The sequence below is a fragment of the Electrophorus electricus genome, chromosome 3, assembly GCF_013358815.1.
Source record: "Electrophorus electricus isolate fEleEle1 chromosome 3, fEleEle1.pri, whole genome shotgun sequence".
In the NCBI taxonomy this organism is placed as follows: domain Eukaryota; kingdom Metazoa; phylum Chordata; class Actinopteri; order Gymnotiformes; family Gymnotidae; genus Electrophorus; species Electrophorus electricus.
Window position 1 is genome coordinate 22,543,561 of NC_049537.1, and position 21,067 is coordinate 22,564,627.

A 21,067-nucleotide genomic window follows, 5' to 3' on the forward strand; every position below is an offset into this window, starting at 1 on the left:
TAAATGAATCATAAAAGGATAGCAATTACAATTGATTACTATAATTTCTTAATGCTTTGAAAGTACAAGTTCAATTCCATTTGCTTATAAAAAAAAGTTTGTATTTAAAAATAAATGTTCCCTATAATAAGTACAATACCACATCAATCAACATTCTCAGCTACTTCAGGTTTAAACTGATGTTTAATATTAATTTAGGTTTAGTGTTATGGAAAACCAAAACTGAACAGTTAGACAGACACACTCCTGTTGCTGATTCATTAACTGGATCTAAGTACTAGGACTGATTCATTCAAATAGATCATATTATTATTGTTGTTGTTGTTCTCTGATGTAAGCCAAGTTTCTGCTTTCGCGTCACCATGTATGAGAAATTAAACACCGCATTAAACGAGGGTTTTCACCTGAATGGCAACACTGGCCACATAACGTATTTCCGGAAGAGACGTCTGAGCTGTCTTCTGCCTCTGTGTAAAGTTTAATTCACAAGATTACAGTACAGCCACATCATTTAATGTAGTAAGCTTCGACGAAGCTACTGTAACATGGTACTGTATTATGCTATTTAACGTTATCGATGTCGGCATGCAGCAAATGCACCCAGTCAGGTCAATGCGCCGCGCCACCTATCTTTTACGCTTGTTCTCCAGCTGATCTAAAAACCAAAACAGTCTCTACGTAATCCCGCCCAGCGTTCCCATGGCCACGGTGTGAGAGCGAGGCCGCTGGGAGAGCTCGGCGACGACGGGAGGCGGTAACTAGCTTGTATTTTGAGCTGGTTAGCCGATTGTCCCGGGCGTATGTTGTCGGATGATTCAAATGAGACGAAATTCACACGTCACACGATTTTTTTTTTACCTAAGCAACGTTATATTTCTAAGTATTCGAATTAGCTTCATGTCCCGAAAGTGAATTCGGAGAGGACGGCATTTACTGGTAAGATTTGGAATGTCCTACTCTTGCGTGTCAGTTAGCCGGTTGGCTAACGATTGTTGGATATATCGAGTTCATCTTGTTCCCTTGGCTGGTAAAATAGCTAACGTTAGCTAGGTTAGCTTGCCCAGTCAGCTGTCCGGACAGCAAACGCCAGTTACCCCAGATTCTTTACTTCTTGGGGAGCGATACTGGCCCTTAAAATTAAGTCGGATCTTAACTTGGATAGTGCTACTTTTATCGAATGTTGGTGTCAATCAATTTTGTTATAGTAATTAGCTAGTTAAGATAGCTAGCTCTATAACCGCTATATAACCTAGTTAACCTAACGTTTTACCGGCCAGATTCAGACCATGCCGGAGAGCTCCAACATACTGAAAGCTGGCGGCCCTTAATTAGTGTAACGTTATCCTGCCTGCAATGTCTCAGGTGTTAATGCTACTGATTTCAGGTACTTCGAGACTACAGATAAAGTTACATAGCTAACTCTAGTCTAGATGTAGCTCGTACCAATCTATTTTGACGCCTTTTCAGTTTGTTTCTGTGTGACTATACTACACCGTTACGGTTTATTTTAAAACAGTGAAGTCATTCGAGCTCTTTACTTTAATTCTTGCGTGAATTTCATTTATAGCCCAGGTTATTTATTTATTTATTTGTCTATCTATCTATCTAAAGTCTAATCGCCTCTGTCACAGATTAATAGTACAGTTGCGTGGAGTGTTCTAATCAGTCCGTTTGCAGACGGTCTCAGAAACCGCAACGCTGTTTCTCAGCGATAACAGGGAGCGGGTCTTGTATTTCTGTAGTAACGCTAGTTATGTTGAATAGGGCACTTTTGTTTGGGACATGGAGTGCTTCTCTTTGTTTTACCAGCGCCAGTGCGTTTGCACGTGCCTGCGCGTGTGACTGAGCCCGGAGGCTACGCGTGCAGATGGTCGCGCGCAGCTCTTTCGTTGAGGGCTCAGCGTTGCGGAGGTCCCTAGTAGCCGTTAGTTTAACTTCGCTGGTCGCATAATGCTCCGCTATCGGAGTATACGGAATAACAATGACCTCCAGAATTCTTCAGGAACCTATAAATGGTGTTCTTTCAAAGTGTCTTCATTGTCACTTGACGGACATCAGTATCCCAAATACTGATGTCATGGTGGACTGTGTAAAACTGTCATAATACATTTACATTATATTAATTTGTGTTTGTTGGTCCTACTCTGTTGCATGTTTTTTGTTGTTGTTGTTGTTGTTTTTGTTTTTTTAGATGATTTGGAAACGTGTTTACAAATTACACATTATAATTTTTAAATAAAACTATTTACAGATACCACTTTTCTGATTTGGTACTTTGACACTTAATCTTTCTTTGGCCAGTTCTATATACTGAACCAGACACTGCTGAAGACAGATCAAGTGTTTCAAGTCTGCACTGGCAAAACTCAACTTGCTTAAATATAAATACATTTAACTACACTAGAAGAATTGGATAGTAATAGTTTTCACTATATAAACTAATTTAATAGGTTATATGGCTGTATATGCATGCATTTTACTTTCAGAATGTGCCTCAGTGATGTATGTTTCTATTTCATATGTACGTGATGGGTTTACTAGAGCATGACATGCAAGAGTATATTCTTTTTGTGTGTTTTCCTGTTTAAAATTTCCCCTTTTCCAGTTCTGTTAAAGCTTGATGTGTTTTCCTGTATTGCACTGTCCTGTCTTGTCTTGTCTTGTCTTGTCTTCTGAAGAAAGAATTTCCAGTCATGTCCAAGATTGAAACTCTCACCAAATTAATCTTTTGCATCACAGATTAGGCCTGTTACATATCCTGAATCTAGCCCTAACAGTTTAATACCCTGTGCAAAGACATGATCTCGGGTGTCATGTTTTTTTTCATCTAAAATTACTAAGCTCACTTAACATGCTGATACATTTCACATTGCATATCCATTACATCAAAATCTGTTTCTTTAGGTTAGCTATGTCTATAGCTTGGCACAGGGGACAGCACACTCCTTCCAAACCTTTGTCTTACAGTAGAGTAAGTGTTTGCTGCATTTAACAGTGTTTGGGCTACAAAGGAAGAACAGTCTTCCATGACCTGTTTTTGGTTCCCAATGTGAGAACTGCTGTAGCGCTCAAACTGAAACTCTGTGCCTTGCACTTTTCCCAGTTTTCTAACTGTTTTCTTTCATTTGGAATATGTTGGACAGGCCTTCTGACCTCCTCCGATGATAACTAATGTGTCGCAGCTGTGTCTGTCCCTCTGTTACTGCTGTGTGTGCAGCTTGAAGCCCTGTGGGCCTTAACACCTTGAAGTGTGCCGCAACAAAAGAGCCTTTCTTTACCATCACACAAGCTCTTCTTGCCAGATGGAGACTCACTCTCACCATCCTCTCCCAGCCCCACCCACACCCCCACCCTTGGTCTCAGTCTCTTGTCAACAGTAGGTTTTTACGCAACTAAAGCAAAATATTTTTTGTCTGAACCCATTTTCCTTGGAAGCCAGAAGCACCTCTGACGATACCTAATTGGATGAGCAGCTTGTGGTTTGAGGGCCATGCCCGACAGGTTCCGCTGACATCTGCCCTTCCTTTCCCCGTGCCTTTAAAGAGCTCTAGAATGCCGTGCGCCTGCGCTGTTGAGCTCTCCCTCTGTGCTTTTTCCTAGCACACAGACGGGACATTAAATTACGGGATTAAAGGATTATCACAGTAGGACTAGTGGCATTGACCTCACTTTGGACACTCTGGTGGTTAGGTGAGGTCCTGACGTACAGGTGATCATCTTTGATACCAGCAGCATGATTCACTGCATTCTTCCAAGCAGGCACTGAGAAATAATCGCTGTTTGTTTCCTGGCTGTGCTGGCATCTGATTGCAGTTTCGCAGGCTTACCACAATCAAAAGCTTCTGACATCAAGGCTCTTTATGACTCATTTACTTCTGTTATTTATTTATTTATTTGTGCTAATTGTCTGACAGATCATCAAATGCCAGCATCTTAAAACCTTTCGATTAAGACTTGAGCGAGAAGCCATTTCCCAGAATGTCAGCTTTAGCCAGGGTCAGGTGTGTGGGCTCGCGCGTGTGAATATGGCAGCAGGCGAACGCAGCGGTGCCAGTGGAACCTGCGTCACCACAGGCGTCCTGCAGTGAGCAGCAGAGAGTGGGGTGAGCACCAGACTGCTGGCCTTGTGGGAGGTGTTGGCCTGGGGTTCAGCAGTCTGGCCTCACCACACAAAAAAACACAAAAGATGAAGAACAATTTTTAAAATCTTGTATAGATGCTATAATAAAGCTATAGCAAATAATTTTATCAATTTGTTATAGCATACCCTAAAAATGGGCTTTCAGGGATGCATACAAGCACACAACACGCATTTGTGAAGTTTAAAGAGTCAAAATATGTCGTCTCAGTAGGGAATACTATAAAAGTCGTTTTTCTGCAAACTTAAGCACTATTGAGTTGTCTGCCCGAGGTCTTCTATTCTAATTTCTATCACTGCGTTGATGAACAGTGGTTTGAAATTAAAACGTAGTTGTTCCCTTGTGGCAGCGGAGGCTACAGGCAACCGCACAGTATGCTGTTGTTAGAGGGAGAGAGAGAGAGAGTACGTGAGGGATAAAGGAGAAAAGATTGTACATGTGGAGTGAGGCTGAGACATGAAGCCTCGACTGCACGGGCCTCTGCACATTTCGGCAAGATAAAAGATCTCTGCTGATACCTGGATAATATTTGCCATTGAACTTGGCAGTTTATAGTTCACATGATTTTTGAGTTGCAAATGAACAGGATCTTGTACGCTTGTTTGGCAAAGCAGGCCTAAATTCCCCTCCTTTCATTCCTATTGTCTTCTGTTTTCACTTCCCTCCGATTCTACATCTGATTCACTAGCATTTGCAGTCTGATCCACAAAGATTTTCTTTCAAATGAGTATGTGTAGTCTGAAATCTTCATCTCAAGATTGAATGGCCTACTGCATCACTGAATAGCCCTGTGTAGAAGAATATCAGATGGCAGATTCAACAAAGCTTCTGCTTTGCTTCTGGCTGCCCGTTTACAAAGTGTGTGTGTGTGTGTGTGTGTGTGTGTGTGTGTGTTTCTCCATCTGTCTGTCCTCAGGTTAAGCCCGAGAGGACTTCAGCCGTGTGGCAGGGCTGAAAGATGTGTGATGGGATGGCGGCATGGGAAACGCTAGGCTGGGGCGTGCGGCTGCCTGCTCTGGTTGCCGTGGCGCTGCAGCTGCTCCTCTTCCTTGGCACGCTCTCGACAGGCCAGGCATCAGGTAAGAGCTGTACCACCCTCGCGTCATCCTGCGCAACACGCCCCCCCAAAATATATATACGCGCAGGCGCCGGGCCGTTAGTATTCTCAGTCAGCTCCAGAGTCCTCATAACACAAGCCTGCGGGTATTCTCTTTAACTTATTAAGGGAAAGATGTCACGACCCCGAGAGTCAGTGGCTGGAATACGTGTAGCAGTGCTTTTTTCAGTTGCCCGTGTTGAATCTGAAGGCTTGGTTTAGACTGGATTAGAGGTCTTTGTCTGCGGTGTGGGTTTATGGAAAATGGGCAGCTGCACTCGCACAGACAGTGAAGGCAGAGAAGACAGCTTGCGGTTTGGAAGGCATCCCCGTTTTGGTATCGCGCTGATTTCTTTGTACAGATGCCACAAATAGAGAGCTGGGCTTCAGGAACTTGTTTGAATAAAACAAGCATTGCCGGATCACTTTCGGTCAACCAGTTCAACCACTTCAGCGCGCACACACACACACGAGATAATGGTGTCCTTGCCGAGGGGGCGGATGTCCTGTGTATTCCGTGGACCTGGCACACAGCCTGGGTCACCCCCAGCGTCAGCGTGCCTGTGTGCACAGTGCTTAAATGGATTTCCGTTTTTAACATGGCCAGAGAAGAAACGCTATTTTAAGATGGTCATCTTGCCGTCTGGATGTCCTTGCTCAGCTCATGAGGGTGTGCCAGGCTTCACCACATCAGGGCCTAACGTGAGATGAGGGAGTCGCAGCGAGAGCCGCTCAGGTGAAGGAGGGAGGGAGGGAGAGAGAGAGACCGACCGACCGACCGACCTGCAGTGTTCGTACAGGTCATAACGCAGGGACGTTCACTACTTCGGGGGCGCGGCTGTGGGGGTATGTTTCCACATTTGTTATGTGTCTCTCATCATTGAGCTTTTCGCAGCTTTCCTACAGACCACTTTCTTATTCCATCTTCTGTAGTGCTGCTTTATTTAAGCATCACCAATTCAGATTCCCTGTGCATGTGCGTGCACCAGCGGAGAAGTTCTCTGAGGGAGACGCAAAGCAGGAACATGAAGAGTTTATGGCATTGCGCCATTTTGGGTCATTTTTGGATTATCCTCTCCAAAGCCCATAGTCCCTCTGCCTCCGCTGCTCAATCTGCAGAGTTCAGGCATCATCAGTAATCCCCCGGCAGTCACTGAACAATGGCTTCTGTAGTTTCAGACACTTATGAATATTAAATTTGCCAGTGCCATTAAACAGATATTTGATTATATGGGGAGGTTTTTAATCACATTCCAATATGCAAATGGGGCTCAACAAAGCACAAGTAAGAGTTAATTCCAATTTCCTGCAAACACAATTTTAGAGATATGAAAGACAAACAAATATTTTTTTGAATGAGAATGAAACAATGACAGTGTTCTTTAAATGTTTATGAGTACTAGCTTTTTCTGGGTACTGGAGATTAACACAACCATAGCCAGAGGTATGTGGCAACCACAGTAGTAACACCATCTATGGCACTTTGGACTTCCTGAATTTTGAACTACTTCCTGTTTTTGTGTTTTGGTTGTCAAACTGTTATAGGAACTGTTCAAAAACATGTCTGGGACTATGTAAGACATGTGAGTAAACTGAAGGAGGAACGCATGAATCAGATAGCAGTGGAAGGCAGACAGGGAGGACAAGCCTAAACTTCTGCTTTCCTAAGCAAACTGAAAACAGAACCCTGATGACTGGTTTGACTCTGAGAGTTTCCAGATTTGACAAAAGGCTCTCCTGAGACATTGGCCATTCTGGTCCTGATGCATTGACTCCAAAAATGCAATTGCAATGCAGCACGTATACACCATGAGTCTTTTTACCCACAGAACTGTTGCACAAATATTTTTTAATTAGTTTCATAAGTGTCAGTACACTTGGTGTTTTGAAAGGAAGTAAGTACAATGGGCTGAGTGTGTGTATGCGTGTATATGCGCACATGCGTGTGAGAACCTCTGCTTCCTGTGCAGTGAAGTGGTTGTGTATTCAGAGCTAAGCCTGCCAGGGCCTTACTCACTTTCCTGTGTTCTACTCAGCTTCCACTGTTTGATGCTTTATCTCTGATAAATGTTAAGACATTCAAACTCCCGTTATTGAACATGAACATGCATCTAAGTTTGAGAGAATTGTGATTTCACAAAAAGTAGGCTTCGACTCTTCATCCCTGCAGTGAAAAAGTGGCCTTAATCAGCCGTGACCTGGGAGAGAAGAGGTCCCAATACTTTCATTGCTTAACGTCAGTGCGAACAGTGACACAAGCCACAAATACACCACCTAGTTTTGAAACCGTAATAAATCGGCTGAAAACCAGTTAGACTGCAATATTCCAATTTTTCCATCACACATGGTCCAATTTTTAATCTCTTATTTTAATTGCCTTTTTAAATGGACTGAAACGCGAATGGTTTGCTGCGTAAGACGGTGGTGTTGCCAGGCCCTGGGTGAGACGGTTGTGGGGGGGGCGAGCGATTCTGCACCAGAGTAAAATGTAGCGTCTACTCGATGTGAAAAGTGAAATATCACTTCACAGATGTCCGCTTTCGATGAGTTTCTAATCTGCCAGGTGCAAATGAGCTACTGCTGATGTTTAGTTAAAGACATTTGTTTAGGCTATATTTTGGACCCTTTTTTGGACCCTGTTCTTAAGCTGTGATTTTGGATAAACCTAGCCTAATTATCTGTGTACAGTGGTCCCAGTCCAATGATCCACGTGTGTTCTCCCTGCTGAAACACCTCTGGTCCAGAATCACCAGGCCCTTCGCCAACTGCTTCAGGGTGGCCAGAAACACAAAGGTGGCATATGGCACAGGCTGCTCTGGGACCAGGCTGGACCACCGGTCACATCACCGCAAAGGCCGACAGCCTGGGCTGTTACCAGTCCCGAGGTAAATCTCATGGTGTTCTCGCTTCACATCAGGAGGCGGATGACGCTATAGCAACCCAGATGTGCTTCAGCGAGGAACGCGTTCACACGCTTTGCACAGCGCCAGGAAGTGCACAGGCAGAGGCGGATGAGCCAATTTTGAAAACAGTCCATATAACTTGGCCTTTAAACCAAATCACGCATAGTTCACTGAAAAGGTTTGTGAAACAAAATCTAGTTCATGGTTCTCTGGGTGGAGTGCTTGTTTTTATTTATTTATTTTAAAAAAAAGAATTTCGGTTGCTGAAAGCTCAGTTTGAGTAAGCAGTGCTTTTACACTATAGTCCTGCTTCCCCTTTTCACTTTGGGTTTTTCAGAAAACCTGAACCAGGACTCTGGCTTCTCCTGTCCTCTTGAGTGTGAAACATTCATTCTCACACACCCCAGGACTCGGGGAAGATGGCCATGTGTGTGCGTGCGTGCCACTGGTCTTGTGGGGGCACACCATGCCGCTGGTCATGTGGGAGAGAAGTGCCGGCTAGGGTCACAGAGGGTCTCGCACAGCAGTTCAGCCGAGTGCAGTGCTATCCACCAGCCCCCATCAGGAGTCAACCCGTGCGATGTTACTGTGCCATGCCTGTAATCAGCCTGCCTTTTAACAAACTTTCACGAAAGGGGCTCAGCACTTCATGGACTGTTTAATCATTTCTCTGTGGTTTAATGCTGTTTGCACTGTGAGGCAGAGTGAAGCCTGCTCAGCAGAGGGTCGATATGCTGTAATGTGCTGTGTAGTATAATCGCATTTAGGTTTATTATATTTACATGTTTGTAAGGTTTCTGTTTTTGTTTGTTTTTTACTTTCTCAACTTTTCTTCACAAACTGACCTAAAATCCAGTGTATCTGTCCATCACATAGCCAAAATTGACTGACATTTGTAGCTAGAAAAAACTGTGGTATGTGAAAAATTTTGCAAACCACTAATCTCTTTATTGAAGTGATGAATATGAGATGTGTGCAGCTTACCCAATTTCATGGGGTTCTGTGTGTGATGAAATAAATATTTGTTGCAGCAAGCCTCTGTTTTGACTGCTGAGAGGAGAGACTGACCCTATGGTTTGTTCTCACGAGTCCTCAAAATCAGACAAAGCGAACTGGTGAGATTCTTGTCTGACATGCAGTCCAAAAGCTTCTCAGTTGAGACATGCTTTCAGTTTGGGAATAGACTTCTAATAAGAGTCTGAGTGTAGCTACTTCCTTTTTCCTGTCAGTATCCAATCCACTCCCGACCCTCTGGCTGTTTTACTACTGCACTCTTCCTCACACTCAGAGCACACAGTGATCAGTGGGTAAAGTCCCACACAGAGGAGAGTGGTTTTCCTGTTTTATAATGGACGCTCTTGTGAAACAGGCTCTTTTTGAGTAAATAGCAGTGAACAGCACCACACCCTGTACAGATGATGCACCAACCATCCTTTTGAAGGAAGTAAATATTGTTGCTCCGCGTTCGTGCAAAACTGCACAGACGATACTTGCGCTTCCTGTCCAGGTACTTTTAGACGTTTTTTATGCATGTGAACACAGAATGAGTTTCTCATTGGCATTGGAGTGTTTTATCTGTTTAGAAGTTTTGCTTAGTTAACCTCCCCTTGCTGTGTCTGGGCCCCGCGTCTGTATTGCCTTCTCCTTTGGTGATGGCTTGCCAGATAACGTGACTATAGTCCCAAACTGCTGCTTCTGGCGAGAGATAAGCAGGCAGATGGACAGGGAGTGGACCCATGTGGGGATTTGAGGAAGGAAAAAACATTTATGTAAATGAGAGCTGATGTGAACTTTATCCAACTGACTCATAGCAAAGCTTGGATTGTGTACTTAATTATAATGTACTGGTTAGTGCCGCCCCCCCGCCCCAAAAAAAAGAAACCTGCTCTAATAAAGCACTTAAAAACATTTACAAAACACTTTTTTAATATCCTCTCAGGTTCTTTTGTGACCCAACCCCTTGACATCAATAATATGTGTTGCGTCTACTCTAAGCAAGTCACAGTTTTTACAGTACAGTTGTAGTAATTCAAAGTTTTGTTTCGCTCTCTTACCATCTGTCCATATGGTCTGGATTCATTAAGGTCTGCTGTGTAACAGTCAGCCTGTGAATAGCCTAGTCAGCCTTTTCTCCCCCTTCTGGCTTTGCTGAGGCTCGTGACGCCTGTCAAGCACAGCTGCTGTGACACAGTGGGAGAGCTCTGTCTCTGAGAGGCTGAGCAGCTCTGCCTGGCCGCCTGCTACAAAGGGTCCAGTCTGTCCGCTATAGCAGCCACGGCACATACCAGCAGCGGGCGAGAGACACCAGGCCAGCAGACGCGAGTGCTGGCTCTGACCTGCTGTACGCGCTCTCTCTCTCTCTCTCTCTCTCACATACACAAACAACTTTCTCTCTCTCTCTCTCTCTCTCTCTCTCTCCCTCTCCATGTGTGCATGCAAATTGAGAGGGAGGTATTTCTGCCCTGCAGCTGTCCCTGCGGGGTGAAGGGGTGCAAGGCCCAGGCCCATGCAAACTCCCATCTGCCACTTCTGAGCACAGCTGCCAAAAGGCTCAAGAAACAATAGGGTTTTCCCTGACCCCATACCCATCAGGCTTTGCATACTGCAAGGGATTCCTCCTGTCTCCACGTTGTTTAATTTTTGTTGGGTCAGGCTCCTTAAATGTGCCAGCCAATGACCCAGGACCATCAAAAAGATGTCACAAAGAGCATATGGAGGGTTGATTTGTGGTTTTATTCTGCCTCTTTGAACTCTTTAGGGACTACCTAAATGTGTGTGGTGGGGAGGGGGAGGAATGGTCCCAGGAAGCAGAGACTGTAGCCTATGCTTAAGCTATGTCATCTGTAGGAGCTCTAAGAGTCACTGAACTGGACAGCCCGTCCACATGATCGTTTTTGTGACATTCGACAACAGAGGGTCACAGCTGCTGGGCAGGAATGCTTGGGTCCGGGAGCCCAGGGCCACCCTTCTGCCAGGGCACGTTACGCACCTCCAGCCAAACCTGTCAAATAGTGCTTCGATTTGGTTGTGCTTTCAGAGAGAAGTACATGTAGAAACCTGCATCTGACCCCTCCCCCGCCCCCTTGCCACCCTAGCACGTAGCACAGAAGAAGCCTCAGGGAGAATATCCATGATGCAGTTTGGCAATCTTCTTGCACAACAGGACGCTGGAAACCCATGTAGCTTACCTGCTGATCTTTTAACACACATTCCCATGACTCACCCCCTCTGCTTGTAAGGCTTGTGTTTTGATTGATGAGCATGAACTTGTGCTGCAACCAGTGTATGATCACTGTATCTAAAAAGTTGACTTACTGAAGCCACATTTAATATGTAATTACTAATGTTTTGCAAAACAATGGATATTTTCAACAAAACATGGCCATCATATCCATATAATTGTTGAAGAGGTTTTGCTAATGTTGTCACAAGAAATGAAAATCTGGCACAATTGTGAAGCTCGTCAGACGAATTGGCCTGTGTCTGGGACACCAGCTTCTCAGCAGTCTTCCAGTTTTAGGTCTAAAATGTACACTGGTAGGCTAATGGACAAAGGTTATATTCCACTAATCTCTATTCACTGACATTTAATGCAACCAGGAAAAGACAAGTATTTTACTCTGTGAAGGAATGAATACATTGCCATTTATTTGGTGTTATTTATAAATGCCACTTCATACTGTTTTTGCATATAAATACTGACATGACAGACACAAAGCAACATAACCCACATTAATGTATTACAAATATACCCATAGCAATTAATTCCATTCACTAATGAGGAAGCCAAAATCTAGGAATGTTTATGTGGAATGTTGCATGTTTTCTTTGCATTTTTTAAGATCAGTCAAATATTAGACACACAAATATTAAACTACTATCATTAGCCACTATGTTAGTTCTAATACTAATAACTCATGAGTCTAGGCCTAAACTGAAAACAATAAATTGTTAGATTAACTTTACACAATGCATGTTACATAGCACTTCCATAGAAGAGAACATAACCAAGTCCATTTACCATCTAAATTTATAAAAAGATACTAATGAGCCTATAATGATTGTAACCAAAAATAATAGGAAAATTAACCCCAACAACAAGTCGAGACACATAGATTTAAAAGGATCAGCGTGATATGTCTATGTGGGTTATGATGAGTAGCCTATTTTACAAGGGAGTCATGTTGCTTGGCCAAACAAAACAATCACATCAGATCAGATGCTATGTTGCAAATCGGCCGTCTGATGTGACGGAAGACTCCAGGAAATGGCAACTCTACTTACCTTCATTGTCCACACTGGGGTTATTAACAGCCTGGAAATGTACTACTCCGAACCTCAGGTTTCACTGATTTACAGTGGTGCAGTGATAGCTCAGTGGTTGAGGTACCTTGTAATTGGAAGGTTGCTGGTTCAAGCCCCACCACTGCCAGGTTGCCACTGTTGGGTCCCTGAGCAAGGCCCTTAACCCTCAATTGCACAGGTTGTACTCCGTCATAATTGTAAGTCGCTTTGGATAAAGGCGTAGGCTCAATGCCATAAATGTAAGGTAAATGGTTCAAACTGCACCTTGACTAAATTGTTTTGAAACCAAATACAAACCCTGTCCTGCAAAAGCTCCAGCAGCCTGGCTGAGGCTGAGCTATGTCTGCAGTAACCCTGCTTCTCTGGGCCGTCATGGCCTGCATTTGAAATGATGAGAGCACATCACTCATATGGAACTTCCTGGCCTGCAGACCATACAAGCGGTGCCAGACCAAGGCCAGGAGGATTGTGAAGGCCCCCACACATCCCAACAATTGGCTCTTCTCTCTGTTGAGGTGAGGGAAGCGCTTTTGCTCCCTGAAGACCAACACAGAGAGACAGGGCAACTGATGCACTGTGGGCACTGCTCTGTGTACTGTGTATGATGTCAACAGTGACACCATAAAAAGACTGTAATAACTGTAAATTTGTAAAAAAAACAAAAAAACAAACACTGTACAATTTCCAATTTGTTTTTGTGTGCGTGTGTGTGTGTGTATGTATGTGTGTGTATGTGTATATATATATATATATATATATATATATATATATATATATATATATATATATATATATATATATATATTTAAAATTATTAGTATTATTATTTTTACTGTAGTTCCTGGACGGAGCAGTTACAAAAGCATTTCACTGCGAGTTATACCATGTATGACTATGTATGTGACAAATAAAACTTTGAAACTTGGTGGTGGTGTGAAGATGGCTTCCTTGGCCCACCTGCTGGACGTTTTTTCCTGTCCCTTGACCACTTGTAGTGAGATGATGCTCAGTGATGATCGGCTACCCTCTGGGTGAAAATAAGATCCATGGACGCAAAAGGTCCTCTAGGTCTGGGTGACGTTAACTGTGCTGTCTGGCTTCCTCTGCACAACTATGGTCAAAGGTTTATACAGCCACACATGACTGCAATATGCTTTCAGGATACACGAGGCTTGACGCATTCCTTGTAATTGAGAACCATAATTTTAGTACATGAGATTGTTAGTTATGTCTTCAGTTGAAGTTTTTGAGGAAGTCTGGCTTCCCTTGTCTTCTGCGAGGAATAGCCACTGAAATATATAAGCATATAGCGCATAGTGTGTGTATATATACCCGAATCATGCGTATTGTGTAAGAGATTCTGATCACTGTTTTTGTTTTTAAAAAATGGAACTTTGTTTGGCTTTCTCATAACTGAATATGCAGTTTATTTATCTAGTGTTCTGAATTGGCCAAGAAAATCCCACATATCCCCCATTTTCTCAATTACTTCCATAATCAATTGCAAATAAAAGAAATTGACAAACACCTTATCTAATATATTTCATATATAATGGTATAAGTTTAGAGCTGTTGGAAGGCCCAGTGTGGGAGAGGTGTCGTTGTAGTTTGAGACAGTAATAAAAGAACAGGAATAAACTTGGAGCCTTGTCCCTTCTGTCCTACAAGTGTTGCCATAAATGTCCTTTCTTCTACGTTACTAACTCTTCCCAACGGCCCATTCACTTATACGGATTGCTCAGTCCCTGTGAATAGAGGCAGGGGCACTGGAGGGTTCCTCTACCCTGTGCATCACTTGAGCTCACTCATTTTCCCGTATCCTCCTCCTCTTTTTAGGGTTACGGTAATTCTAAACAAAGAATTTGAGTGTAGCTGTTTTCTCTTTTCTTTCTGGCTTGCTCTCTCCATCCCCCCCTTCACCTTTGACTGTCCTTACCTCTCTTTAGCAGCCACACACACACACACACAAAAACGCACGCATATGTTATGACTCACCCATCCTGTCCTCCACGCATTCCCAGGGGAACCTGGTGTGTGGTTGGTAAGCTATCCTGAAACTCTAGATGTGGGGAGTGGCTTCCCTGTGCTCCCTGGCTCGAACACAAGACTCTAGGAGTGTATTATAGCTCACGCTCCCCAGGAGGGAACCGCCCTCCGTTCTCAAGCCCTACCCGAGCCCCTCGAGACCTGACGTATCAGGGTGGGGGGGGCGCGTAGCTGCTGTGTGTTCATGCTTCCCGAGCAGTAACATATTTTCCCAGCAGGCAGCTGTAGCAGCCCACGCGTTCAAATCTGTTTGTTTTGAAAAGCCTCTGACTTTACCAGACAGAATGCGCATTATAGGTCGAGAAATGGCACAAACAGCATCAAGACGCGTACAAGCCTAGTCCCTCTGGGATTTGGGGGGGGGGGGTAATGTAGGGCAAAAAAACAGGAGAGAAAACAACCCCAGCCGACAATGCCGATGTTCAGTAAGGTGTTCTGGAGCCTGAGCTGTGTGGAGACCTGCAGGGCTCTGTTTGGTCTCAGCAAGCTGCTCCCGGCCGCCGCGATCAGTGGAATGGGATCAGCTTTAGCCCCTGGCTGTTTGTAAAGATAAATCGTTAGAATTTCAGTTTGTTGTTGATCAGTTGAGTGCATATATATGAATGTTTGTGTAATGGTGATTTTTAAATGTATGTATTTATTTAAATTCTCTTTGTTTTTTCCTTCAATAAATAATGTCTGGAATGTTTGAACCCAAAGCCCAACCCCCCCTGTGTTTCAGTCTGCTATAAGCAAGAGGCAAGACTGGGATGAGTGCAAGAGTCAGCGGCATAGATAAACGATCCATGTCGAGCTTGGTGGACCAGGATCTTCAGTGCAGTGGGGTGCTTGATGGCCAGGCCTGATGCCACCTCCTGGCATCTTTCTTGTGCTTTTGTTTACCTTTGCTTTGTCCCAATTGGCACGCATGCCATTCACTGCTCATTAGCCTCTTGCTGCAGAAGTTGCGTCTGAAGACGTGTCTAGGCATATTGGCTCAGCCTGCAGAAATCCATTCCCTTCCACAGTTCTGTAATTTTTATCATGCGTTTCCTCATCTGTCCTTTCGGTTCAGTGACTCATGTGACCAGGGGACCAGGGGGTTTCATGTTCCTAATGAAGCTCAGCCTGTGTAGGCCTGCGCAGTTAAACCGTTTGCATTAACACAGTTTTGGTTTGGATATGAAATTAGTGTGGTAAACACAGACACAGCTAAACTGCACTTCCTGGCTTTACTGGAGGCACAAGAGTTGTGACTTCGGTGAGAGAGAACCTCGCCTCCTCAGTAGTAGCCGAAGAGACCACATGCTGTTTGCATGGTGTGCTGGGACCCCCTGCGTGTCGGGAATTTTCACTCTGCAGCCGCTGTGTTGAGACAGAGTTTCAAGTGTTCTTTTCACCGTGGCTATGAATGCAGCAGTGGCCCAGATGCCCAGTGATGTCAGTGCATATTTGGTACACAAGTCTCTCTTTTTTCATCCTTTGTAAGCCCATTTACCCAATTAAACATCAGAGTTAGAAGCTATGGCTATAAATTGTATACTGAATTATTAACAGCCGTGGGGATTTTAGTGGGCCTTTTTGTGACTCATCAGTTTTCACCTGGGAATCATTATACTAGTGGCTGGAAATGGTAAATGGCCAGAAACTCCTCACAGCAAAGAGGCTTTGAACTCGGGTAATGAAGCAGATCAGAAGCTGAGCTAGTCACTGACTAATAAATGGTCACATACTCTTCTGCCTCTCTCCATAGTGTAGTGTTTGAGAGAACTGATCATATTGTGGTATGAGAGAAACTTCAGATTACCAATGCATTTTTATTTATTCATTTACATACTTGCTTATTTAAATTTGAAAAGCTGAAATTAAATAATGGACTTTCATACCAGCAGTAAATGTTATGTGGATCAGTGATCGGTATTAAGCCATTATTTGTACCCTGCTGTATTTCAGCCATAGGCAAGTGTGGTTTTTCATGTGGGTGGAGCTCTCGCCAAGCCCATGGTTTAATCCTTCCCCGTTTCCCTGTGCTCCCACAGGCTGCTCCAGGCCCTCTACCGTGCAGCACGGCCGGTGGAACCTCACGGAGACCAACCGCGGCTCCCTCCCCGCAGGCACGGTGGTGCAGTACGGCTGCGAGCCCGGCTACACGCTGAGCGGCGAAGCCGTGGTCACTTGCACCGCCCCGGGCCACTGGGTCCCCAACCCGCCCCACTGCCTCAAAAACTATGGTGAGTCGCGCGCTCAGCACGCCTGGCCCTGGGCGTTGCTGAGCGTTTAGCCTCGTGGATGTCAGCATGCCCTGAGTTAAGCACTTAAGCACTCGACGGTCAGTTGATGAGCATAACAGCACTCTGTGTCCTGAGTTGAGCGTGCACTTGATTTAACAAAGGGACCTTTGCGCCCGTGTAGTCTGTCGTCCCCCGAGTGAGCCGGAGAACGGGGGCTACATGTGCCACCCGTCGCCCTGCCACAGACTGACCGACGGCACCGTCATCGAGTACTTCTGCGACGAGGGCTACACGTTGAAAGGCTACAGGTATCACACCTGCAACAACGGCGACTGGGACTCGGCCACACCCATCGTCTGTCACCTGGGACAAGGTAGAGCAACCTGCAGCACCAACGTACAAATAGCTGCATGAATGCCAGAAGGCCCGGCCCTGCCAGGGATTTTGGCATTTTGCTGCTGGCGTTTTAGCCTCTTAGACTCATGTGGCATAATGTGTTTTATGTCATTTTGTTCTTCATAATATCCTGTTCATTTGGACCTGGGTATTAATAGTACCTCTTTAATTATATGAGGATTTGGCAGAATTTCTGTTAATGCAATGGAATTAGCCACTGAATATGTTCATAGTGACATTTTACCAGCTTACTGGTTTGCTACATTTACTTTTGTTCCCTCGAAATTTATAAAAATGGATTCCTGCATGTTCCCTAAAATGTGAACACTGTCTCAAATCAAAGCAGACATCCTACCGCAATGTTGACCTCATAGTGATTGTTTCTGTTCCAGTGAAATGTACTGGAGCACAGAGCCAAATTCCCAGTGACTCTCAGACAAAGTGTTGTGTATCGTCGCCTGTCCAGTTGTGCTGGCTTGCCTCCAGCCGTGCCTGCGTCTGATTAGCTGCCATGTGCGTCACACAGGGAAGGAGGAGCGCTCTCCCCTGGCTATGCCTGCCCTGTCCATCGTGGTGACCACGGCGAGCACGGTGATTCTCATCCTGCTGCTGGTGGTCCTTGTCGTCCTGCTGCAGCCCAAGCTCAAGTCCTTCCACCATAGCAGGTGCGTCGCCGGCCAGTTATCAGCTGTTTATGTATATGTATTTCTGTTAAGAAATTGTGATGCAGCTCCCCCTCTCCTCTGCCCTTCTCTCTCTCTTACCCTTTTGCCCCTTCTCTCTCTCTCTCTCTCTCTCTTACCCTTTTGCCCCTTCTCTCTCTCTCTCTTACCCTTTTGCCCCTTCTCTCTCTCTCTCTCCAGGCGTGAGCAGGGAGTATCAGGCCAGCCTGCCTCCATCATAGTGGAGGGTGTGCAGGTCTCCCTGCCCTCCTACGAGGAGGCGGTGTATGGGAGTGCTGGAGTGGCCCCGCCCCCCCCCCGACTCCCGTGTGCAGATTGTGCTCTCCGAGGGCCCGCAGTTGGAGGCCCACGCTGCGGAGCCCGGCCCATCCATGCTGGAACCTGCCCCCCCCCCACTCCACCTCCTCCTCCTCCTCCTCCTCCTCCTCCTCCTCCTCCTCGCTCTCCCGCCACGAGACCGCACTGGTTCACCAGGTGCTGCCTTCGTCATGGACGGCCGAGCTGGCTGGCGCGGCGGCCGCCTGCGGGCCCAGTAGCGACCAACACAGCCTGCTCTCGCTCACCTCCGCCGAGGATTACGGCGACGGTACGGCCCCGGCACACATCCCACTCCCGCGGACAGCCACGCTCCCGCCCGCTGCTCTAACCTCTGTCCCTCTCTCTCTCTCTTCTGCATTGACAGATATTCCGTTGCTGAAGGAGGCCTGAGTCGGCTCCTGCTCTCCGCGGATGATCACCAGGACTGTGGCTCCTTAAGCTTCGTACCAAACAACCCCCCCCCCCCCCCCCCCCCCCCCACTGCTGCCATACAGAACGCAAGAGGAACCAAATGCCTGTAGATCGCCCCATGACTAAAAACTCTCTGGCCCACGGTGTCTGAGCTTCAGTGTTACCCCTATGTGGTCTGTCAGCTCGTCTCACTAGAAGGCCCCGCTACTCAGATACCCCCGTAAATGGTTGCACAGATGCTCTCTAAATTATAGGAGTATGTATAGTGTATACATAATAGCATTTCAGTTGTAAGCCCCCCCCCCCCGGTGTCCTGATAAGCATTTGCACTCATAAAGGCTTACCTTGTCACAGTTGTGAGGATTTGCTAATTACAAATGCGTTCAGTTTCTATGCTGTGTAAGAGGTGATGAATGGATGTTTCTGTGACCTCTGAAAAAAAAGGTGTTTGATGGGCAAATACCTGATAAGCCGTACCCTTTTCATTTTTTATGCTGCATGTTCTGTGCATCTTAATTTTTAAATACACCCCCCCCCCCCCCCCCCCCAATAACATACACATTAGAGAAAAAGCATGCTGCATAGCACCATCTCCACACTTGATGGGTCAGCCAGGGATGAACATAGTACTGTATTCACAGACATGCTTGTCTGTCTGTTTGCTACAAAGTGGAACTGTGTACGCACATGTGTATGTAATATGTAATTAAAGAGGCCTCGAAAGTATCAAGCTTTTTAAAAAAATAAATAATACCTTATTATTTTTGAATAAGTGATGTCATCCAATCAGGAATGTTTTGTCTGTCCAGGTATAGGGAGATGTACTTTAAAAAAACAACAAAAAAAGGTTTGCTCTTACATTAAACAAAGACCCAGAACTCAAGAAAATTTAATCTCTGAAAGTGAGAATGTGTTGTTGTTGACAGAAAACTGCATCAGGCTGCACTAAGAGTGATTACATATCAGATGCGTGTCTTGCTTAAGGTTCGTTACCCCACCCGTTTGCAGCTTTTTAAACTTGTTTTTTGGCCAATTCCATACCAAGTGGAATAACATTTGATTTGTGGATGGTAAGCCATCTTCTCATGCTTTATAATATTGTGTCTTGTTTTTACCTGGGTTCAGTAACAGAGCAGTGTCTTGGTAGTCTGATGCTCTGTTTTCTTTGCTCATTTGTGTAAACCCCTTTCCTCTTCTTTGAGTGGCTTACTGAAAGCGAAATGGAACTGTCGCCTTAAGACTTGTGTATTTCATAATTTTGTGATTGTTTCTTCCATCTCACATGCTATACAATATTGATGTGTCTTCAGTTTACTGATGGCCTTACATTTTTACTTTCTATGCAGGGTCTTGTGGATTTTCAGAGCGGGGGGGTCCTTTTCTTTTTTGCAGAGGACATTAATGAACAACGTCCATCATTTTTGCTCTAAACCTTCCTCTCCATCCAGTGACTGCACTATGAACAATACTGCACCTGTTCTAATTTCTGTTCTTGCAGCTGTTGTATTTAAAAAAAAAAAAAAAAAAAAAAAGTCCCTGGCGCCATTGTATGGTGTTAGCCATGTTATCATACCCTTTTCATTTTTTTTTTTCTCTGTACATTGCAGTGGGTGTGAAGATGATAATATTTTAATATTTGTATAAAGTTTAATTTAATTATACAGTGTGTGTATATAACTATTTCTAATTAAAGCTTTCCTTGGAAGTGCTCCAGTCACCTTAATTGGTTTTGACTAAACTCAGCTGGATACCCTGCTCTTAATATTCTAGAATGAACACGTTTTGTATAGGAAAGTAGACTGAGGTGATGGTGTTTAGTAAATCACAGTCTGGGAGAGGCAACCAGCTGCAGCCCTGCAGTCCACGGCCTGGATGCACAAAGCCAGAAGCCTTGCCTCTGTCCTATGAAAAGCGCTTAGGCAGCAGGAAAATTGCAGTTGATGAAGAAGCATGGAACTGCACTAAAGTACGTGGACATAGTATGCGTGGTCCCCTTCTCATTAGTGGGTTCAGGTGTTCCAGCCACCCCTGTTAATGGGTGTATAAAATCATGCACATAGCCACGTATTCAAGACAAACACTGGCAGCCGGATGGGTCATACTGAAGAGATCAGTGACACTAAACACGACTAATATGATTCCATCTTTTTGGTCAGTTTGTGAAATTTCTGTCCTGCTTCATATGCTCTTAAGTGTGATTAATTGTAAAATGTAGGAGGAACAACTGCTCACCCGCAAAGCAGTAAACAATGCAAACTCGCAGAGAGCACTGCTGTGTGCTGAAGTGCATAGCGCATAAAAATGGCCTGTTTTACTGCAACACTCATTACAGAGTTTCAAACTGCCCCTGGAAGCAACATCAGTGCTGTGTGTTTGTGAGGTTCATGAAATAGATTTTTGTGGTCAGTTTATGGCCACTGGACTCTGGAACAGTGGAAATGTGTTCTCTGGAGTGATGAATCACGCTTCACTATCTGGCAGTCTGATGGACGAATTGGGGTTGGTGCATGCGAGGAGAATACTACCTGGCAGAACCACTAAAATTTTGGACTAAATTCTA

At 44.9% G+C, this 21,067-nt stretch overlaps 1 protein-coding gene across 1 annotated transcript; it reads left to right on the plus strand.

Annotated features, from left to right (window-relative positions):
* The first annotated feature begins 357 nt into the window (after nt 1-357).
* susd6 (sushi domain containing 6) lies at nt 358-20,216 on the plus strand. Its single transcript, XM_035524310.1, is given in 9 exon segments — nt 358-936; nt 5,056-5,218; nt 16,508-16,699; nt 16,881-17,072; nt 17,622-17,760; nt 17,959-18,064; nt 18,066-18,170; nt 18,172-18,364; nt 18,461-20,216. Coding segments are annotated over 8 exon segments (1,074 nt in total). The 5' UTR covers nt 358-936; nt 5,056-5,097; the 3' UTR covers nt 18,487-20,216.
* Nucleotides 20,217-21,067: the final 851 nt, after the last annotated feature.